Source organism: Phaenicophaeus curvirostris, chromosome 22, assembly GCF_032191515.1.
Source record: "Phaenicophaeus curvirostris isolate KB17595 chromosome 22, BPBGC_Pcur_1.0, whole genome shotgun sequence".
NCBI classification, from domain to species: Eukaryota; Metazoa; Chordata; class Aves; order Cuculiformes; family Cuculidae; genus Phaenicophaeus; species Phaenicophaeus curvirostris.
This window is the reverse complement of record NC_091413.1, coordinates 2,473,389-2,497,125: the sequence shown is the minus strand read 5'-3', so window position 1 is coordinate 2,497,125 and position 23,737 is coordinate 2,473,389. Positions and strand designations below refer to the sequence as shown.

The following is a 23,737-nucleotide window of genomic DNA, read 5'->3' as shown; positions in this document are numbered from 1 at the left end:
CAAACCCACACCATCGCTCTCACATCCTCCCTCACAGCAGTCCCGCACAAGCTCATCTTCATGATTCTACCACCTGCAATTCCACCACCTGACCCCAGTTCCATCCAGTCACCTGATGATTTAACTCGCTCAGATCACGACACTGAATTACTGACTTCCAATTCCTGGACATCCCCACACTGTTCTTCAGCTCACAGCCCCACTACCCCAGGTATCTGCTCCCCAGAACAATGCCAAAAATCCACAAGAATGGAATCCTCTCCCTCTTTGACTTCCCTCCTGAGACTCTGGCTCATGGAAATTCCTGACAGGCTATGTGGAGTGTGTTGCTACGCCTGTTCCTCACGGTCTGGCTCATGTGAAGCTGTTCCTTTTAGCGATCTACCTCCCTACGCTGTGATCATACCTCGGCTTTGATGTGCACACAAGCTCTGCGTGGCCTGGATCCACCCAAGGACTGCAGGAAAATCACATTCCAGATTCCACAGAGCAGTTTAGCCCTCTCCATAATATTCTGGTCCTGATCTAACTGAGACTGGTCTTACAGCACTGTAACTCCATCAACGTCAGCTGGAAGAGTCTGCTCATGCCAAATTTGATTTGGGCTGTGCTGAAACACAAACAAAGCAACAAACAAGCTTAGAGAGAAATACAGAGTCCAGCTTCCAGAGCTCTTTCGAGCTGATCCCAACCCTACCCTAGGTCATTTATGCGCCTCCTTTTCCCCTGGAAAATGAGGATATTGACCATTTTGCATAAAACGAGGTATAAACGTTGTCATTTGCACAGGGCTGCACTCTCTGTACTTCACCTGGACTATGTAGAGTGCTGTGTGACAATATCGCTCCTCTTGATTTATGGCAGCCTAGGAGAGATCGCAGCCAGGCTTTGCTATTATTTTCTGATGAATACACTGCATGGAAAAACGTCTGATATAACCATGGCTCAAGATCAGTGATGCAGGTTGGTTTATTTAAAGCAGTAACATCAAAGCAAAAGGTCTGCTGATTCAGCTCATAAAAATCATTGATGCATAAAACCAACAATAATATCAAGAAAGAAAAAGGGAATGGAGGACTGGGAGAGTAGAAGAAGAAAAGGCAACCCAAACCCATCGTAAGTGCACACAGAAGATGGGGTAACTCTTTCACGAAGCAACTGCAAACCCCCTTGTGCTTAGTGGGGAGAAAGTGTACATGAAAAAATGTATCGTAACTGGAGGAACAAGATATTACGGAAAGGCATCTCTTTTCCATTCCTCTATCTTTGATTGAAGCTTCTGGTCCAGCCAGCAGCTTGGAAGCATCTTCATTTACAATATTCCTTCCTGAAATCTGAAAGCAAATTGAAATGGAGGTCAGAGAAGAGAGATTTTGAGCCATCCAGACAGGCACAGTGTAGTATGGGCTGAGCTACACAGTGAACAGCGACTGTTTGCAGTCAGCAGCATCCCCAGTACCCTCCCCATAAAGCCCCCAGTGAGATGTAAAGTGTATATATCATTGCACAATAGTCTCTGCAGAACATTGACAAATATACCATAAGAACTCCATTGGGAACAGCAGGTTTAAGGCATTTCAGGGACTCCAGATCATTCCCTTCTTGATATAATTTCAGTTTACTACATTCTCAACTCATGGAACCCAACAACTTCTTATAAGCACTGCTCGACATAAGTGTGGCTCTACAAACCGAGGCGTAATACTCAGGATTAATACTGGATAAACAAAAAGAGATTCAGCCCCTAGGGAGGGAGAGTTGTTTGCTTTTGTTGGATGAAGTAAGTGCCTGCCCATTACCCATAAATTAATTCAGCTCAAAACACTCTTCTGCACAGTGTTTTCTTCTCAAACACCATGCCAGGACATTTTTGAGACACATCTCCCTCTGAGGTTACAGTACAGAACGCACGATTCCAGCCCTGAGAGGCATTCTTTTTCCAATAAAGAAAAATTCTATTTGTGCCACGCCAGAAGTTTTTAAAAGCCTAATCACTACTTGCATCTTGTGGCTCCGTGATGAAAGGATGGGAAGGGAACTGGCTTCTCATTCCTGCTCTCAGTTGTTCATGATGTTTAACATTCCTCACTCGCCTGTGGCTTGGTCAGCTCCCTGCTAAACTGTGTTCTTCCCTCCTCCCTCCTTCCACCCATCCTGCAGCCACGAATTAGGGTGAAGCAGGTCATTATTACCTTTGTCTAAATCGATGTTCTTTGCTGGGAAGCTTCTGGTTTGCTCAGCCTTCTCCTTCAGGATGTTGTTTTTGTAATCTGTGTAAGGGAGAAGGATCATATAGACAGCCATTAAAACATTAAAAGAAAACAAAGCTCTACAGGCAAGGCAGATGTGTGATCAGTCCTTGAAGGACTCTGGCATCTCCAGATCACTAGGAGTAACTCATGGAGTTACCCAGCCACTCAGCAGGAAAAGGAAAGGCGCCACAACTTCATTTTTGCCCCCGGCACTTATCATTTACACATACTTCAGTTTCCTCCTCCTCCTAGATCACAGATTCTTCTAGCATGCAGCAAAATGCTCTGGATTCTCTAGGGCCAAGCTCACCTACAGCAACTGATGCAGGTTGATACATACCCAGCCTGACGTCTTCACTTTTGTATCGAGTCAGATCTGTTGTGTCGACTGTAAATTCTTTCAGATTGACATCCTTCCTGAAAAAAAGGAGTAACAGGATAAAATTATATTGTCACATCCTTTAATAACCGGCTCCTTTCACGCTTTTTCACCATAGCTTTTTCAATGCTGCTTTAAAGAATTTACAGTGTCTATTTGCTATATATCTGGACACAAATCCATAGAAATTTCATTCTCTATCCTGCACTGGTGGTTTTCACAGCAATCCTTACAGCTGCTTTGGGCTCAGTGACAGCTGAGGGTTTGGGCCCCTAAGTTCATTTTTAGGTATTCTAATCCTAGACAGCAGACTCTGTAATTATACTTACTCTCCGTATTTCTTCACGTTGTATTCGTAACCTAAACGGGGAGAAGAAAGAGAATGATGGATGACAGTCATGAGAAATGATGAATGACCACCCAGGAGAAACTGCAGCCAACTCTATATTTCATTTCTTTCCTCCCGTTTATTACAAAAACATTAACCTCACCCATCATCTTTGTCTGCTGGTGCTGCACTTGCCAATTCCCACCTACATCCATCACATGATGGTTTTCATCACCCTCCCACACACCAGGTACCCCACTAGGCTCTTGTCTCACCCCACCCTGCAAGGGGTGATGATTTCAGGCTCCTCTTTTCCATTCAGAGGCCAGGGCCAGGAGAGCCCAGCAAGGACTTAGCTCCTCAGGGATGCATGTGGACCTTCTGCTCTAAACAAATTCCATCTGTAAAGAGCAGCTACCTAGCGGTTCTGATTTTCTTCTCCCTTACAACAGAGCAACTCGGCAAATCAAAGCCTGGAAATTCCTACACCACATTACTGACTCTCTCGGCATCAGCACCTGCAAAGACTGCCTGTTGCGTACATTCCTGGTTTTCCAGGAATGCCTTCAGCATTTCCTTTGCAGTTATTATTTGCAGGAGCACCTCTCCTGCCATGCAATATCCCTACGAGCATCGGTCTCCTCTAGCACTCACCTCTCTGCCGGCGCTTGCGGGTGACGAGGACAACGATGATGAGGAGGACAACGAAGAGCAGGAGCGTGGCCAGGATGTAGCCCAGCTGCTGGATGAAATGCATCCGGCTCTCGGGGATGATGACGTTTATCACATTGTGGCCCCTGACGACATTTGGATCTGATGGCAGAGGAAAAGGAAAATCAGGTTGGTAATTGTAATTGGCATCCAAAGCAAAGCACATTCACACATGGGCCCACACACGGACCTGAAAATCAAGTTCAGTGAGAAACTCTCCTGAACTGCATGGAGTAAAGGGCAAATGGCCACCTAATTCCCAACATATTGTATCTCCGTCAGGTAGGAGATGCCTGTGCTCTTCTCTTCTTAGTCTGGAGAAGAGGAGGTTGAGGGGAGACCTTAATGGTCTCTACAGTTACCTGAAAGCAGGTTGTTGCGATGTAGGTGCTGATCTCTTCCCCTAGTAATAAGTGATAGGATGAAATGGCCTCAAGTTGCACCAGGGGAGGTTTCGATTGGATATTAGGAAAAATTTCTCTACTGACAGAGTGGTGAAGCCCTGGCAGAGGCTGCCCAGGGCAGCGGTGGGGTCTCCCTTCCAAGAGGTGTTCAAAAAGTGTGTAGACGTGGCACTTTGTGACATGGTTTGGCAGGCACGGTAGTGCTGGGCTTACAGTTGGACTGGATGAGCTTAGAGGTCTCTTCCAACCTTAATGATTCTATGATTCTCAACACCATTATCCTTCCCAGGAGCACAAAACATTAGCAGTGACTGTCACACAGTCCCTTGCTGCTGCCTTCCTATCTGTGCGTCCGTGTTTACTGCTAGGAATCCAGAAAGAAGCCACACTAGACAGCCCCAAGTCTTCCTGCAGGGTAACTCAACCCTCCTCTGGGTCCCTTTCAACACACACAATGTTGCTTCGGCTCCAGACAGTTCAAGTATGAAGCAGCCCCTCCCTACCGAGGGTTATAATTTACAGAGCGGGAGAAATTTTCAATGCCAAAGAATGAGTTTCCTTTTAAATAAAAAAATCAATAAAACAAATAAAATAAAAACCCACAAAGAAAAGCCAAGATTCCATTCCAGTTGTGGGTGCAGCTGCGCTTCGGTTCCGCAGCACAGGCAAGTGTAACTCAAAACTTTTACGTGGAACATTTTTTGCAGCTCTCAAATAAATAGGTCAATGTTTTATACATATAAAGAGGAAGCAAATTCTCTGCTTTCAGGAGTCAGAGGAGTGGTCAAACCAGGCACAGGCAGCAAACCCAGACACACTGGGCTTGGGGGGCTCTTCAAAACAGAGCTGAAACCATCTCTCCCTAACAGGAATGTTGACAGAGGGCAAGGACCAGGATGGGGGTCCGACCTTCTGTTCTCTTGGGAGATTAACCCTGTAAATCAGTCAGAGGGAATAAGAAGAAAGATGAGGGAAAATACCCCAAAGCCACAGGGACCACTTACCAGCCGCGTTCTCACGTGAGAGACGTTGAACTGGTTGGTGGCACAGTGACTGGTGCCACTTTGTCAGGTAGTTCCTTTCCAGTATTTAAAAACACCAACCCAACAACAACAGAATCAAATAACACAACAGCGGATTGGGATAAATGCTTTGAAAGCAGAGATGATCATTTGCTAACTCTAACAGCAGAAAACGGAGAGGTTTTAGGATGTGCTGTACTCTGCTCCGCTCCCTGGCAGGGCCAGCTGGCCAGAGGGCTGAAAACCAGCATGTGTTTTTCACCACTGCTAAACTAAAAAATACCAAACCAAAAAAGCCACTTGCAAAGCTGCAAACAGTACACATGACAGCTCCACTTCAACAACCTCTGGATCACGCCGGGCGGCTGCAGCAGCTCCAACAATGAGGCGGTAGCCCCTGCAGCAGCTGTTTGAGCCAGAGATCAGCAAACAGAAATACATTCTATTCTTGGCTTTTTGCTTTCCCACTTAGCTGCAAGACAGGGTGGGAGCAGAGTTAAACTTTACAGTCACTGTAACAACAAACAGATTCAATGTCTTTGGGCTTCCTTGGCTTATTCAGTCCAGTCCCACTGAAAATACTTGTCAGACTAGTGTTCAGGCAAAGCATCACTAGTAGCCTTCAAAGCGCATCTCCAGGAAGGCAGTGGGATGTATTCCATTTTATAACTGGGGAAACTGAGGCACAGAGTGACGGTTGACTCAGTCCCACCCAGTAGATGAGCGGCAGTGCCTAGAATAGCTTCAGCATGGTCCTCATAAACCTAGTGTTACAGCAGAACCTAAGCTGACATGATGAAGGTTTATTCTCTAGTCAAGATCTGATCTTTCAGTACATCCTTGGAGGTGTCCCAGGCCAGGTTGGATGGGGCTTGGAGCCCCTGATCCAGTGGGAGGTGTCCCTGCCCACGGCAGAGGGTGGAACTGGATGCACTTTGAGGTCCCTTCCAACCCAAACCACTCTGCGATTCTATGATCTTAACAGGGCATGAACTGCCTGCCTCCAGTTCACACATGTGAGCTGGGAAGCAAGATCTAATAGTGGGGAAGAAAAAGTTAGAACAGAGGTGCCTTTACATCACCAAAGCGTCATGGGCCAAATTCTTCTGCTGGGAAAAACTGAGATCTCTCCACCAAGAGAGCTCACACATCCTGGGTACGTGGCCCCATTTTCCATTCAAGGCTGGCAAAGGGCTGAGAATAGTTCAGCAATAAGCATGAGACACAACATTCTTCAATCCCTCGCTCCAAAGCAAACGCAGGGTAGAAATGTCCTGAATTAGTCGACGTGCACCACATTTGTACTGCTGAGACTGGGAGCAGAATCGAGTTCATGCTTATATTCCAAACAGGATGAAATTTCCTGCCTGGAAACAGCTCCGGGTCTTGGAGTTATGCCAGAAACTATAGCTGCTTGCTGAAAAAGAGCATTGCTTTGCTTTTGTTGTCTCCTGATGTTTCGATTTGGCTTTATGTTATACCCCGAGAAGAGTTCTAGACAGTTTTTCCTTGAAATGGGGCAACATCTCAGCCTTTGCTGCTACAGAGAAATAGGGCACGTCCCAGCAGGCTCCTCATCGGCAGCGGGTTTGAAAAAGGTACTCCGGATGTCTCGGCTTCTTCCACATTCCCATGGACTCAGCACATTTCTGTGCGTGGTGCTCTGACCAGCTGAGCATTCCCTGCCCCTAGGGCACAAAGCTCCTCTAAGGCTGTTCTTTTGGACAGTGGGAATGACTTTTCTCAGGAAAGCAAAAATCTTCCAGCGCTGATGGCGCTGCTGCCAAACCACCACAGCCCTGGCAGGTTAAATTACTGGTAGGTTCTGCCTGACTTATAGAATCATGGAATGGTTTGGGTTGGAGGGGACCTTAAAGATTATGCACTTCCAACCCCCTGCCATGGGCAGGGACACCTCCCACTGGATCAGGGGCTCCAGCCCCATCCAACCTGGCCTTGAGCAGCTCCAGGGGATGGGGCAGCCACCCCTGCTCTGGGCAACCTGGGCCAGGGCCTCCCCACCCTCACAGGAAAGCATTTCTCCCTAAAATCTCATCTCTATCTCCCCTCTTTCAGCTTCAAATCCTTCCCCCTCATCCTGTCCCTGCATTCCCTGATCAAGAGCTCCTCCACAGCTTTCTGGAGCCCCTTTCCCTACTGGAAACTGCTCTAAGGTCTCCCCAGAGCCTTCTCCAGGCTCAGCAACCCCAGCTCTCTCAGCCTTCCCTTAGAGTGAAGGTGCTCCAGCCCACGCATCATCTCCATGGCAGGTGGGTAGCTATTCAGCATCAAACAGGACAATATCCAGGAAAGAGAGGAATAAATTCCAGGGCGGGCAACTCTGAAAACAAGATCTGCTTTCCCTCTGCACAATGTGATCTGGATAGGGCTGAAGGGCAGCAAATGGGACTGATGTTTTTATGCTCTGGCCTCCCCACCAGCCCAACCCCACCAGCCGCCTCTCTTTTGTTCCGCCTGGGTTTGCTGGACACCAACTTCAGTCTCAGAGGGGGAGGTTTAGATTTCTGTGACTTGACAAAGCCAGCTGCTAGAGAAGAATAGACTTATTTCAAAATGTATGAAGCATGTCAAAAAACTGTACTAAGCAGCCAATAAATATTAAACCACAATGAATATTTTAAAGTCTCAATAAGGAACTACACCCCAAAGACTTAAAAAAATATTAAACTTGGGATTTTTATTTATTTTTCTGCCTGAGCTAAGCGTGACAGGTTCAAGTTGAGACAGGCTGCCAGGTGATAGCTCAGTGCAGTGGAAAATGTGAAAATTGGTTTAAGCTAAAAAATAAAAAAAAAAGAAAAGCTGAAGGGCAGAGGAAAATTCCTGGTGCTTAATTCTGCACCACCTGGCATTTTGCACAGCCTAAAGCCCCAAGCAAAGGGGAGAGAAACACTGAGGCTCTCCACTGGTGAGAATAGTGGCATGTAGTAAGAGCAAAGGCACAGCAGAATCGCCTGCTGCCCCACACCTTGTCCTGTTCCACGAAAGCAATCGGGAACGGGAGCCTGTTGGAAAAACAGCTTGTTTGCCTGAGGGCCTGTCAGCACTGCAGGGCAGAACAGGCAGAACTGCCCTGGAGCAAAGACAACAAGAGCTGGAGGTGATGTCACTACAGCTCTGCAAGGAGTCACCAGCCCCGAAGGGTGGGACACAGCATTAAAGCAGCTCCAGGATCTCATCTCGCTAGGACTGCTGCTGCCACACCAGTGTGATGGAAATGGCTCAGAAACAACCCAGCCCATGCACAAGTAGCAGGGGAAGCAAGACCTCTTCTACTCTTCTAACCCGAAGAGCAGGAACAGACCTAGAGGAACCCTCGGTGTCGCTCTGGGTGGCACCTTCACTCTGGAGGCGTCTAGGGTTCTTCTGAAGGGCACAGGTTTGCCTTGGCCAAGCTCCCTCCTCCTAGCACTAAGTGCAAACCACTGTGGAGGGACAGAAAAGGCAAGGACATTTGGAGCAAAGGCCTCCTGAGGTGATGACAGGGAGTAACGTATCATAATCCTGTCCTGAGCCTCACTGAGCTCTTTAGAGCTCAAAGGTGCAACTGGAGATATTTATTTCTTCTGCAATCAGAAGTCACTTACCTATGGCGGGAGCAATGTGGTGAGTTGTGAGGTTCACCACCTTCTTCTCTTTCACCGGCTCCGTCACAAAGACTTGGTAGATCCTGCGCTCGTGCAGGCCGCAGTAGTGATGGTGCAGGTGGCAGGAGTAAGTGCCTTCATCTGCACTTTCCAGCTGTGAAATCCGCAGGGAAAAGTCACCCAGGGCAAAGGCCGTGTCAGTGATGTTCATCTTCTGACGGATGAACAGAGGTCCGTAAGAGCGGCGCTCGCCAGAGGCGTACAGATCAATGAGACGGTCAGCCCGGTCGTGAGGAACCCCTGGGGGCTGCCTGTCCCAGTGAACCACTTGCTGTTCCTCTTCGCTGTGCCGCTCGGTCCAGATGTGGTTACGGTTCACGCAGGGGAGCGTCACTGTGCTGCCTTCTAGGGCAACAATCACAGGCTTCTCCCCATCCCAGTACTCGCTTGCATCCTCAGCTGTGGAGAAGACAATACAAGTTGTGGATTGCACATCTTTCCACCCTTGTCCTATGCTTAAGGACACCCAGGCACATCTACAGTTGCTCTCAGACCTCGTGATCCTATAACACGTCCTCTCCAAAGATCCTGAAGTGCCTTGTTCACACTCACTTCAGCAGATAAAGAAATGCATCTTCACTTTCTACATCCTAGGCCAGTGCATTAAGAAAAAACACTTACTTTTCCTTATAAGAGTTAATCTCTTGCTTTGGAAAGCAGGAAGTCTATTCTCTCTACAGACTAAGAATAATAGTTTTCATCCTCAATATGCTGTATCCCAGTGCTCCAAGCAGGAAATGCTTTCCTACCCACAAATGCCCTAATTACTGGAGGAGTTCGAGCAGCACTGGTTTGTATTTTGTTCTTGAAAAGGAATAACAGAAGAACCAAAACACAGCCGAGCAGATCAGAGCTCACAGGCCTGCCCATGTGTTTTTATTGCATAGAAACTGTGAGAACAGCAGCAGCAGAGATTCGCTTCTCTCTTCTCCCTTCAACAGCCCCAGTAGCTCCGCTTGGGCAACACACAAAGGTCAGTTTAAATGATACGGTTGGGATGTCCGTGTGGTGTGGGTGGCACACGCTGCAGCTGTCAACAACCCTTAGGAGCCTGGTTTTAGAGCTGGAGTTAAGGTGTGGTAACTTGAGGAGGCTTTTAAACTAGCGGCTTCTCAGGGGAAGCTCACGAGCCAAAGTACAAGGCAGATCTTTGTGGCTAACCTGGGTGATGAGGGGTTGTTCCGAGGGGTTGTTCTGCTGCTGGAGCAGTAATAGTACAGTTAGCTAACCGGCTGCCTAAAGATGTAACTTAACAGGCTCCACACGTCGCTTGGTGCGTGCCAAGAAAGGAGAGAGGTTCAAAAATACACACACTGAATAAGGTTTCTGAAACCCAGGGAATGCCACTGCCTCCTGATGCTCTCTGAGCCTCCTGTGCCCTGAACCGAGAAGGCAGAGGCAAAACCCTGTATCCACTCCGCTCTTCTCTGCCACCAGCAGAACACCACAGAGCCCACTGCAAACCAGCACACAAACCCCACTGGGAGTTCAACAGAGTCCTGGTGGCCACTGGACTTCAACTGCTGGACCAGGAATGCCAAGTTCCCTGCCACACTTACCTTTCTTGGTGATAGCTAGCTGGATTTTCACAGTTTCGTATAAATGGCAGTAGTGATGGTGAAGATTACAGGAATACGTGCCTTCATCACTCTCTGCAACACCTGGTACAAGAGGGAAGAAAAGGGAAGTTGAATGTTTTATACTGAGATGACGATTGCTTTTGTCACTTATTTCCCAAATGCTTGTATGGGTGTGAAAGGGCTTTTATACAACCTGGTTCTAACCCATTCTTATCAAAAGAATCATCTCATCTAACAAAATATATTGTTCAGTTTATGTGCACTTGTGTGGAATGTATTTTATTTAAGTTTAACTGAGAGTGGACATGGGAAGAATGACAATCTTGGGTTTATAGATCAGAAGCTGAAGTACGAAGGTCCACAAGAAGCCAAAGTGACTTTCAGTCAATGAGTTGTTAGCAATTCTCTTTGAAAATGGTACAGTTTTAACGTGAAATAAAACAAAACTGCCAGTGCTTCAGAGAACCTCGTTAGCCCCATTAGACTGATGGTTATTTATTTAGAGAAAATGCTCTGTAAAACAGCCATTTTCACTGAAAAATACAAAGTTCATTTAGTCATGAATCCTCCATCTGCAGATAGCAAAGAGACAAAAGGTGCTGTTTCATACCTTTGATCACCAAGGAGAAGTTGCCGTCTGTAAATGCGTTCTGAGGCATGAATATCCTCCCTTGGTTGTAGGAGCTGTAGACACGCTGATCCCCAGCCGAGTACATGTCACACAGCCTCTCCATCTTGTTATCTCCATAGTAGGTGCTGTAGACATCCCAGTGCACTACGCGCTGGCGGTCATTGAGGCGATCCTGGGTCCACACCATGCGGTAACTCTTGCAGGGCAGAACAGCCTGCGACCCCAGCGTAGCGGTGATATTTAACACTGACACTACAACGCTCTGAGGGTTTGAGGCATCGGCTGGGACTGAGAGCCAGGAACGAAGAATAAAAACCAGTTATCAGGTTAATGGCACAGGAAGGAGATACTAGAGTAGGACTCTGGCCTGTCCTAGAATCTCTGCACACCTTCCTCCTAAAAGAAAGTAACTTTCAAGACCAACACAGAGCTCTCTGACAGAGAAATACCATAGAAAGTACTCAAAACCACTGATTTCATTCAATGAAAGCAATGTCGATGATGTCTGTTACCAGGACTGTAGATCTGACCTGTCTTGCCTACCCTTCCTAATCCCAACCCCCATTTTAATCGAAGCTCAGAGACACCAGCTCATGGGATGCATTGTTCATGCCCATGGAAGTCAGCAATAAGACCCTTACTGCACATCACGGAACCCGGGTCCCTCTCCTTTCTTCCCCTGATCCCAAAGCCAGGTGGATTACAAAGATGTCACTCACCTGAATATGGATACACAGAGCCTGTCAAAGAAGAAAAGAAGAACGTTACTGAAAACAACACGACACTCGCATCTCAGTCAAGTTTCTTTGCTAAAGCAAAGGCCTGAACAGACTCAAAGACACAGCTGCCAGCAGCTCATTTGCTGGGGAATAGAACCACACAGCTAGAGGGAAGGGATCCACGCTGCCGACGCTCTACACCGAGGGCCAAAAGACAACTTGCATCTCCAAGACTCCAAATGAAACTCCTCTCAAATTGATGGTGGGATTAACGCATTGAGGAAATTCTGTCTACCTGTGAAACAAGGAGGGATTTGCCCTGGCTGTTCTGCTTCACACCTGTTGTCAGCGCTCTGCTGGCCAAACACCCCCTGGCTTTGGGAGCAGCACGTTCCTGATCAGCACAGTTAACACTGTCATGCGCTGGATGAACCCGCAACTCTGTCCAACTCATGTGACTCAGTTCTGTGCAGGAAGAACTTTGCAAGAAATGAACTCATGCCTTTGTTTCTGCATTTCCCTGGTCCAGTCCTTCCTGCTTGTTGTGTAGGAGGGGTCTAGGAGGTCTCCTGGCATCATACTTCGAGAGCATGATTCAGATTCGCAGCACAATGACATCATTCATCTCTAACCAGTCAAGCCCAAGTGGGTTCCTGCAAGATCATTAGATGTTTTGTCCTGCTAATGTCACAGGCACAATGTCCTCTGGACAAAAGCTTTATTTTTTTCAGCCCTGGAACTTATGCATTTCAAAAGAGAATAAATTAACGCCAGGCTGGAGCTATTTTAGCCACACCCCCAGCGCACGGGCTGAGAATAAACTCTGCTCCCTTTCCTTTTCCTATCACAAAACACAGGGCAGTGACACCAGAGAGCAAAAATGAGCAGTGCTGGCTATTGAACTGCAGGTTCAAAGACACTCCAAATGCAAGCATTTATTTTTATTATGTTTATAACCTCAGCAACACAAAGAAAAGAAAGAATTTCAGATAAAGTTTGTACTACCCTGGATAGAAGAAAGGGACACCATACACAAGACATTGTACATCCATCATTTGATGGTCTCCCCTTATAGGCAGCAAAATACCTGATGGTAAAATACAAGCTGCCAGCCTCTGTCTCTGGGAACAAGGACTTAGATTTAGCTTAGAATAATGAAGGAATGATATAAAGCTCTTTTACAGCACCAAATCATCCTTCTCCAGGAGAAATCAGTCTCACTCGTGACAGGACAAGCAGCTGGCATCACGACAGCGTCCACTCGTCTCGGTGGGGCAAAGCAGTGCCCGTGTGTCTGAATCGGGCTGTTTGCCGCATGGCAAAGGAACAACACGGGATCACAACCCAAACAGCAACTTGCGTGCTAGAGCACGGTGTCTTGAGCTGGCTGGATGCACAGCTAGAGCTTCTAGACTCTTGCATTACAGCTCATTAACAGCGAATTGATTTGGTGCTGCAGAAACATCCTCTCCTGGCTCAGCAAGAGGAATGCATTTACTTTTCTTTTCTCCTCTTGTAAGTTAATGCAAAAAACATTGAGCCCAAACACAGCACCGTAAATCTTAAAACCAACACAAATATCCACCTAAGCCTTCCAATACTCAGTAGCCTGTGGCAGCCCTAAACTAATAACAGCACTAACCCCTCGTTCTGTATGTTTTAGCTGGCCCCACCAGCATGGCAAGGACCACCCAGGTCCCAGCTCCATCCCATCCACAGCCTTTCACCAGGCGAGGCTGCTGGAGCCCTGTCAGCCACGAATGTTTCTGTAGCCCCACAGGCAGGGACACCTCCCACTGGATCAGGAGCTCCAAGCCCCATCCAACCTGGCCTTGGACACCATCAGGGATGGAGCAGCCACCGCTTCCCTGGGCAACCTGAGCCAGGACCTTCCCACCTTCACAGGAGAACATTTCTTCCTAAAATCTCATCTCAATCTGCCTTCTCTCAGCTTACTTGACAGTTACACTCCCTGGTCCTTCTAGGTTTGTCCTCTCAGTGACCAGGAGATGTTCCCTGTTGGAAAAGGGAAGAGGTGCAAATAGCAAAAAGACCGCAGTGCAGCATCCAATAAGCAAAGTTCTAGAAGGCAGAGAAAGGACAAGTCTTTGCAAGAGGCACAGGAACTCCACGAGACAAAGAAGGAAGAACTGATTGAACTGGTTCCCCATCAATGCTGGACATTTGCGTCACATACATCAGGTCATGGATAAGATTCAAAGTTATCTGACATGGCTGTAAATGAGATCACTTAGAAATCCAAGAAATCTGGTCTCTTGTACTCTGGAGAAAATGGAATTTAAAACAACTGACCTTCAATAACCTGAACACACAGCAGCAGTTAAAGAAGAAATAAGCCTTTTCCTCTTTTCAGTCTCCTCCTTTTGCTATAAGACCTAGCTCTGCCGTGTGAGACACGCAGAGCAAACAAGACTTGTCCCCCAGACACGCTTTTTAAAGTTACTGTTTGTATAACCCAGCAGCTACCGAACAATGCGGAGATGTATCCGTAGCCCAGCAAAGCTGACAGCTTATGAACCACAGGATTGGGGTCAACTGGAAGCAGATATTTTGGTGAGTTACACTTCCCAACCTGCAACTGTAAAATCACAGAGTATTTATGCACCTAATGAAAGCTCAGGGGTTTGTAACTACAGGACATCAACACCTCAAGCTTGAAAACCACCAGATAACAGTTGTCGACACAAAACTCGCTGTAGCTTTCATTTCCAAATTTCCAATTCCAAGTGATGGAGAATCCCTTTGCCCTCTCTGTGTGATGCGCTCACTAAAAATGAAAAGAAAGACATCTACACGCTGTCCCCTAGCTTGTTCCATGCAGACTCAGCACGCCTCTCCACAGGATTCCAGAGGTATTTCTGTTACTCCTACAATACAGGAAGGGGAAAGCAGCCTGCAAAAGCGCTTCCTAATCCCTTGTAAAAGGCAGAGCCAGCTCTTAACTTCTTGAATCCCATCCACTTTTCAAGTAAAGAATTAAGCCACAAAAACTGCAGGCAAACTAGGAGTAAAGCCTCAAGCTCTGAACACCTCACACACTCAGAGCTCTCTAGGCAGTGTCCTTGGAGTGGTTCAAACAGAAAACAGTCCCTTGAGTCTGGCCTAAACAATACCTTCACTTCTCTCTCGCAGCTCATCATTCCTCTGCACACCCTCTCTGCCATCTCCTGCTCGGTCTCAGCTGCTTGTTTCTTCTGAAAAAGGAAGCGACATCACAGAGCAACGGTCTGGTCCTAGAGAAAGGACATGTTCTTCACAAGATCTCTGTTAAGATTCTTTATTTCTCCCACAAATCCCACGGTCTCTGCAGGGGATTTAGTGGTCTCTGTAGAGCCACCACACAATTATTGCAAAAGCAGCAGCTTGTGCTGCCAAATTGTTTCCAAATCTTTTTGGAGAATGGCAGAGGCTCCATCCAGAATCTTCAGGGAGCTGACCCAGCGTCGAAGAGGCCGTAATGGCTTCAGGTGTAGGAACATCAAGATGATGGCTACACAAACGAGCTCAGTTTTCTTCTGGTAGTTTCTAAACCCACTGACCAGTAACAAGGAATAACATCTCAAAGAGGCAAAGGAAGGAGATACGGAGCACCACAGCTCCACCTCGACACCTCCCATCCACCACTTGCCCCTGCTGGCCTTAAAAGCCAACTGGTGGCCAAGCCAGGCTTTGAACTGGGCTTTTATCTTGATTTTTAAAGACTTCCTGGGACAACTTCCTCAACAGCAGAATATGGAGTCCAGTTCCTCAAGTGTAGAGCCCTGAACCACCCATCTAGTCCCAACAATTCCAGCACCTCCCTGCAGGTAGGAACATGCCCCGAACCGGCAAAAAGCAAGAATACGCTGCCACGGCACAAAGGAAAAAGCTCTCTGTCTGTACAAGAAACTAGTCCCCATCGTGGCCACTGGGCAATCAGGATCCCTCACAGATTTGCCCTAACTTCTCACAGGCAGTTATTAGCTCAGCTTTGTAAACTCTGCTCTGCCCTGTGGACTTCACGTTGGCTCCAGGCCCATGGAATAGTTTATAGAGCCATTCCAAACACAGTGTTGTTGCTCCCTGCAAGACGTTAACACTTGAGGGTGTGGTTCCTCTCCAGATCATCTCAGCAAATATAGAACAACACAGATTTCTTCCCTTCTCCCCTTCCCATCTTCACTCTTTATGTTATCACCTGGTTTGTGTGGGAAGAGCAGGACTCAGTTATCACGTCTGCCTGGCATATGGGCAGTTCTCTCTCCAAAACACACCTAAAAAGTGTCTGTTGGAGATCATCCCTCCTTAGGCGGGATGCTGCTGCCTCTGCACAGCTCTCCCACTGCTCCACAGCAACCCAACCTGCTACTCCTGCCCTGGGTGCTCCACAAGCTCTGGCAACTCACTCCACCACACCGGGGAGTAGCTGGACTGGTTGGTGCTTCTGAAATACAATATGTGGCCTCTCCTCTTTCTCCAGGCTCAACCCACCCCCACAGACTAGCTTTCTGAGCCACCTTTAAACCTTCCATCCCTATGCAGATTGCTAAAGCTTGCCTTGAAGCATTGCAAATCTGGGGATGATGTGGTGACATGGAATCCGGATTAATTAGGGACCCAAATGAGAACTCTTCATCTTACTCCACCTATGTACTGAGGAATTTGTGGTAGCCACAGCCTTTCACGAACAGGGCTGGGAAGAGCAGGGGGTCACCGCTCCCCAAAAAGCTGCGCTCCTCGCTTCCTACTCTCAGCACCCCGAATAAAGTCTCTCCATGCTGTTCTGAGAGCCATAACTGGTCCTGGTTCACAGGTGCCTTCCTTGGAGCCCACAGCTGCAAGTGAGGATTTGCTGGGGGTTTGCAATTAATCCTCAAATCTCCTCCTGCCATCCCAGCACAACTGGAGATTCTCTGTTCAGCCTGGCCAGGTTCTCAGGACCCTAAATCTGCTTTCAGCTCTTACGGAAAACTCTGAGATCAAGGAACAGGTACAAGCCATTCTGTTATTGTAAGATGATCAGACTCATCCTCAGCCCTTTCCTGCACCTTACGCAAAAGTGAATTCCTATGGCTCTGTCTTTATGCTGACAGGAGGAAAAATAAAACCCACAGCACACACACAAACCAGAGGTTTCTGCCTCTTGAAAAGCATAAAATAACCTTGGATCACGTAACTCTAACTATACAAGCCTTACTGTACTCCCATTCAAGCTTATTGCTTTTTGAATTTCCCAACCAAGGTAATACAGGAAAAAATAGATTGCATAAGCATGCTGAAAGAAGCGCTACTTAAAACAGCCTCAAACATTGCTCTGTTCTCTTTCCTCTCCAAAACAGCATGAGAAACCCACGATCCCCTCCCTTCGTAGAAGAAAACACAGCTAACTTAGGAATCTGAACAAAATCTTACAGAAATAACAGTTTGAAATCTTCCAGCCAGCCTCCAGCCCCATCCTCTGCAGCTGAAATAAAAGCAAGTAACATCATGCCGATCAGCTAGGAGCTTACTTTGCTGAAGCAAAAGCTGCCACAGAAAGAGTTTTGCTAGTTGCTCCATTTCTTCAGCTTCTCCGTGTTTTCGCCTCTCTTGAAAAACAAGTTGAAGACTTGTTTTTTTAAACTTTTTTTTTTTTGTGGTAACTGGAAAACACTATGACCTCATCAATTCACATCCAGAAAGCTGTAGACAGCAGCTCACATTCTGCAGGCTTACTCCACCTACAACTTCCAACTTCCCACCTCCCCTCTCTGCTCTCCCCTACACTCGCACCCCACCTCCTTCCTTTCCCCACCGCCTTCTGTAGGGCTACTACAAACACCCCCTCTTCTCTTTCCCCTCCCTCTGGGACTTTCGGCTCTGCCTCTGACTTTGATGTAAAGGTTTTATCGGCTAGAGTTGGTCTCAGGCAGCTCTGGGCTCTAGAAACAATCTTTCTCCCTCCCCCTGGGGATGGAACTAATTTTCCTTGCGCTTTACTTGATCCAGCTGCTCCTTCCTTTGTCCGACACTCATCCAGCTGTCTGCTCGAGACTGGATTTATTCTCTTGCCTTCAGTGGGGTTTTGATCTTTGTTTCCTCATATGGTTTTACTTCAAGCTCGAGTCTCAGAAGACAACCTAGAAAACAATATTTACTCTGTCCTGTGATTTGTAAGCCAGGGCTTAATAGCAGCTATCGTAGCACAAGGGTAATAATGACGAAGACTGAATACATGAGAGCTTAGGGCAGTGCAGGCAAAGGAGCCTGGAATGCCACAAACAGCCCCAGAACACAGCCAGGGGGAGAACAGGTTTCCCTGTCCCAGAACACAGAAAGTTGCATCAGATTTAGAACTTCTGCTCTCAGCCCTTCATACGGGAAGTCTCGTAGAAGAAGGAGCCTTTCCTGTTGTCTCTGTCCAGCCAGGGAGCAGGATGAAAGGCTCCGATCTCACAGCTTTTTGCTCAGCTGCATCATCAGAGCAGAGTCTGGAAAACGTGTGGCTGAGAGGCAAGAAGCCATTCTCATTGTACAGAGAAAAAACAAAGCACCTGCTCCTTCCCTCAGTTTCTCTCAACCACAGGCAGAACCTTTCAGGCTGCAATTCCAAGTTGCTTTTCCACCTTTCTGCCTCCTAGCTTTGGCACCGCAGAGGTTACTGGCTGTGTCCTGCATGACTTCTGGGATAAATGCAGATTGCTGTGGTTGCTGCTGTCACGAATTGGCTATTTCCTGACTGCAAGAAGCCAAATTCAGGCTGAACCCACTGAAGTCTCCTAAAGAAAACCACTAAAAGAAAGAAATAACAACAGTTTCTCTGGGGTTCACAATGAGAGGAGAAAAAGGGACACAAGACGGACACCAATCTGTGCCTTTTCCTCGCTCTTTAATTCCACACAGCTTCATCAGCCCTGTCCTCCTAGAGCTTTGCTAGTCCAAAGAGACCCTGGAAATGCAGCTGTGTCAACACTTCTCCCAGTCAGGAGCTGAATTTTTCACTAGATTTTCCACAGAGGCTGGCCTGAGCAGTGTTCCCTCACCCTTCTCCTTCCTCATGTCCAGAGGTATTTCGAGTATTGAGGTATTTGAGCATTGGAGCATGAATTAATCAACGTGAATGTCCAGGTATGCAAGATATTCAGTTACATGGAATATCGAGAGGTTTCTGATTGTCTGTTTAATGCACTGAGCTTTGCAGTTTGCTGAGCAGAGACCTGGACACGCAGAAATGAGGAGTTAAACTGCAGCCTCCAAGCAGAGTGTGCACGCCTGTGCCTGTGTCCTTCCAGCACCGCTGCCCTAATGGGTCAGAGGGCTCTGTCTGCAGCGTTTGCCCTACAGCCTCTCTGCAGCTCAGTGGTTCCTGTCGTCTGGCATCTTTGGATGGCACTATATTTAAACACCTCCTTTTGTTGGAAAGCCATCAGCTTCAGATTCCTGGGATTCATCTCAAAACCATTAATAGAAACCAGTTATAAAAACAGAGAAATTGCCCAGGAAACCAACAGAGATTCTTTTTTTTTTTTTTTTCCCCAGACTGAAGCCTAAAGATTATTTTTCCAAGATAAAAACACGTTTTGATGATTCTTCGACAATACAAAGATCCAGAAAACTGGGTTCAGTGTAGGGAGAAAAGCCAAACGGATTCACATGCCCAAAACAATCAGAGGCAGACGCTTAGAAGGTATAAATTTTAGGCCAACTACCATGGTCCCATGCCAGTTTACACCTGCTAAGATTCATCCTCATAAACCTTTGTACTCCACAAATCATAGAATCATTAAGGATGGAAATGAGCTCCAAGATCATCCAGTTGAACCGTCAGCCCAATACTATTGTGCCTGCTAAACCATGTCCCAGAGTGCCACATCTACACACGTTTTTGAGCCTCTCCAGGGATGGAGACTCCACCACTGAAGTTCTGTCAGGTGACGGCAATAACAGCCTGTGAGCTCCTATCTCACCTACCCACAGAAACACAAATCCAGCATTTTTTCAGACATCAAGGATCAAAATTACTATTATATGTCACGATATCCACAGGCACCAACCATTATCGGGATCCCTTCGTAAGGGAGGAATGTGGAGAATCAAAGTCCTCATCCTAAAAAAACAAACTAGATGAAGGAAGGAGAAATGGGGGGAAAAAAATAAGCAGCAAGCAAATAGGGAATGGAAATAGTGAGACAAAGCACCATCTCACTGACATCCACAAAGCAGGTGTAAATTATAGCTTTCTCTTTAGTTTAATATCTTTGGCAGGGATGGAAAACTGTAAAGAGAAATCTAGAAAATCAGTTCTCTATAGAAATAATTTAGTTTTGCTTGCAAAAAACATATTTCATTTTAAGTAGCCTGCCATGATTGTTTCAATTAAAACATCTTTAAAAACAGACAATCTAAAACCACATTATATGCTTTTTTCCTGCTCCCTCAATCATCTTTACAGTAGTTTTTTCAGTGGTGGCATCACACGTGCTTATATTCTCCGCACAGGCAGGTTTTATATCCAGCACAGGGAGCTCCGCTTCGGAAAGTCTGTAGTCTAAACAGACGGGAGCAGGAGGGAGACAACATTGAAGGAAATGACTCACTTGAATTCACAGAGCAGAGCAGTGGCAGAATCAGGAATACAGCCCGGACCAGCTGCATGTCGGGTACCTCACTCCAAGACTGCGCTGCGTCTGTCCTCAGAGAGCCCAGAAAGCCCTGGCTCTGCGGGAAGACTCGCTGTGCAGAAAAGCCAACGGGGAAGCAGGCTGGAGAGCAGATTGAGACAAAAATCTCCTTCCTGTCTTTCAGCTCTGGAAAGCCTCAACAAGGAACTCTGTAATAATTTGGACAGAACTTGCATTTTTAACTTTACAATCGCCTGTTGCATCCCTCTTGCCTTTCTGAATTTCCAGTATCCTGATTCCCCAGCTCCTCACTGCCTGCTGGTTCTTTTCAGGAGACAATAGTGAAATTACATTGTTTAAATCTTGTTTAAAATATTTACTACTGATCTATTCTGAGAGCCAGGAGCATTTTCGACACACAGAATTTTAAATAATAATAATAAAAATCAATAAAAGCAAGTATGAGCTCAAAATCACTGCACAAATTTTCTGAGAGGATGGAAAAACACGCAAATCTGAATTAGAGCTCCCATCAATCACAGCTTCAGGAGCTGGTTCTGTGCAGGTGTCTGCATGTGTTCATCTCCTCCAAGGTTCACAGCAGCAACCACGTGTTGCTGGGAAGCAGGATGGGGGCATTTCAAGGTTCCTGACCAGGTCCCACTTGCAAAACTCCTAGAACTATGGAGACAAACAATCCCCCCCACCATCAACTTCTGGATATCAAGTGCCTGAGACAGAAAGGGATCCAACCCATGACCCGGGACTGACTCATTCCCACGGGAGCTGTGGTTCCACAGCATCTTCGCTTTTCAAACCCAACACTGAAACCACGAGGCTCCCCGCTAGGGAGCAGATACCCAGTCCTGGTCCAATTCGGCAGATGGCAGACAGCACTGAGATCCAGGAGGAAATGGTTGAGGGATCAAATCATCACTTTGAACACTCACTCAGCCAGTCTGTTTGCCTTAAGAAACGCGAGAGGAGGCAGCAGCTCAGAACCGTGACGTTCCACCTGGCTCTTACTCATCTGCTTTCTAAAACCTAGAAAACGGGGAGCGGACAGGCAGACCTGGGTCTCATCTTTCAGTTCAGCGACACCCTCTGTGAAGAGACCTGCGCTCGGCACACATTTTCAATCTATATCTCAAGGTGGTTTGCAGGGAAGTTGTTAGTCCTGCACAAGGAAGGTAGGGGAGAAATAAATGAACCAAGAGCCCCTGGAGAAGCATCCAGGAATCCTGCATCAATCCAGAGCTCACTCCTTCCACTCTCGTAACAGGCAGAGGGATGTACTAGCAGTCTCTGCCTGTACTGCCAAAGCTTTATGACTGGACACTCATCAACACAAGGCTGGCAGTGGTACAGAAGTTCCAGCCTTTTCAGGCCCTGAGGAGCAAAGGCTCCAGAGAGACCTTAGAGGAGCTTCCCAGTACTGAAAGGGGCTCCAGGAAAGCTGGGGAGAGGCTCGTGATCAGGTAGTGCAGGGACAAAATGAGGGGGAATGGTTTTAAGAGGAAAGAGGAGAGATTTAGAAGATATCTTAGGAAGGAACCAGAGCGGTGGTGGCTGCCCCATCCCTGGAGGTGTTCAAGGCCAGGTTGGATGAGGCTTGGAGAAACGTGATCCCGTGGGAGGTGTCCCTGCCCATGGCAGGGGGTGGAACTGGATGAGCTTTGAGATCCACATATATTTTAAAAGGCTTTGATGCCATAATTGCTATTGCCTGACTGTCCATCTCTGCTTGTCTCTCTCACAAGCAACCTGCTGTGCTCCCACGCCAGCACAAAAGGAAAGGCAGTGATCTCCCAGGTGGAGAACACTGCGCAGCCAGCTTTGTCTGGAGCTCTCCAGCAATCACACACAGGCAGCAGATTGGGTTTCTCCAACATGGGAAAAGCTTAAGCCACAAGCGCACCACACTGTTTATTTCTGGGAAGAACCACAGAGTTCTGCGAGTTCTCAGGGAGCGGGCACATTTAGCTGGAAGATGCCACTTTGTGTCCCCTTTCTGACCATCAGCATCATGCCTCAAACCACATCTTTCAGTCCCTCTGTACAAGGGAACAGTGTTCTGGTGCTATAAGCTTTTGAAGGCAAACTCCATTCCTCACACTAATTGCAAGCTATCTCTTGTATCCACCTAAAATAATTAAGCAGTGGGATTCCAGGCACGGCATCTTATTTTAAGATCAGAGATGACTGGGAAAGAGTGGAAAAATGAATAGGTTGGCTCTGAGAAGGGTGCTCAAAGGTTGCCTCCCAGAGAGTTTTATTATTTACCTCAGGTTTACAGGCCATCTCATTTATAATAAAAATGCTTTGGTTGGAGGGAGGTTGCTTTCCATAATGCAATATAATCCTGCTGCCACATTTAGACACACAAACATGGAGCTTGCCCAACTTTTTTTTATGCAGAATGTGAATTGTCAAGGAGGACTCCAGCAACCAAGAGCTTTCACTAAAGAAAACAGATCTCATTCCTCTCTGCAAGCATATATAATACCTGAATTGTGAGTGCCCCTTTCAGTGAAGCAATTTTCCCTGATGTCTAATCTGAACCTCCCCCCTGGTGCAAGCAGTGGGGATGGGAGGGAAACTAAACACCAAATCCCAGTAAAGCTCATTTAGAGTTCCCCCTCCAAGCAAGGAACAGGTCGATGACACTAAATGCAGTAATGGACATTCCTCAGTCAGCACAATGTGGAAATGTTCACGTTTAACCTAGCAGCCTTCCTCCAGAAGCTGCTGTCCCTACAGATGTGCATTTTTATTTGCTCTCCTTTCCGCTCCCCAGCTCTATTTCCTAATTAGAAATCACTCAAGGAGAAGGTGTTGCACCCAAGGCAGGGATATCAAGATTATTATTTTCCGCTTACTTTCCGTTCACGATCCCAGGTTTCTGCATAAATTCCTCAGGAGAGAAAGCCTTTCCTGTCTTTCCGAGGGCTAGAATCATCTTCCCTTCCCCAAGCAACAGATGATGCTATCAGAAAGTAGGACACACTTAGCTCTGTCCTACCTTCCAACAGGCCTGCAGCAGCAATTCTCGCAGGCGGCAGGATGCCAACACAGGCATCACGAAGACAGTAACATTTGGCACCAAGCCCTCCGAGGGTGCCCATTCAGACCTGGAAAAGGAACAGAAGAGATGACACGCGGCAGCATCCTCTGAGAAGTAACTGAAACAAGATGAGCAGCCAAGGAAGCCAAACCAAGACCCACTAAGCCTGGGTGACCAGTCACAGATTCTGCCTTCCGGACGTACCTGCTGATTCTGCTGCTGAGCGGCTTCCAGCTGGCGGCTCCACAGCTCGCTCGCTGCTGACAGCAGCAAAACCCCTCAGTCAGGAAACGGCTCTGACTCAAACGCACCCAGGGAACAGAGCTGGTGAGTAACTGGTGCTGTTTATACGCAGTCACGGTGCCGACTGGAACAGCTG

General features: G+C 47.2%; 1 protein-coding gene across 3 annotated transcripts; it reads right to left on the bottom strand.

Annotated features, from left to right (window-relative positions):
- Positions 1–951: 951 nt before the first annotated feature.
- MXRA8 (matrix remodeling associated 8) lies at positions 952–23,434 on the bottom strand. 3 transcript variants are annotated; one of them, XM_069874796.1, is made up of 10 exons: positions 23,317–23,434; positions 11,695–11,715; positions 10,955–11,263; positions 10,324–10,425; positions 8,705–9,163; positions 3,614–3,772; positions 2,961–2,991; positions 2,593–2,669; positions 2,193–2,270; positions 952–1,334 (listed from the first exon to the last, which is right to left on the bottom strand). In XM_069874796.1, the coding sequence occupies exons 1-10, from the start codon at positions 23,417–23,419 to the stop codon at positions 1,309–1,311; spliced, it is 1,365 nt and encodes a 454-aa protein (XP_069730897.1). In that variant the 5' UTR covers positions 23,420–23,434; the 3' UTR covers positions 952–1,308. The 3 variants fall into 3 exon arrangements, with proteins under 3 accessions (XP_069730897.1, XP_069730898.1, XP_069730899.1); XM_069874797.1 differs by lacking the exon at positions 23,317–23,434 and adding an exon at positions 20,271–20,343; XM_069874798.1 differs by lacking the exon at positions 23,317–23,434 and adding an exon at positions 17,205–17,488.
- Positions 23,435–23,737: the final 303 nt, after the last annotated feature.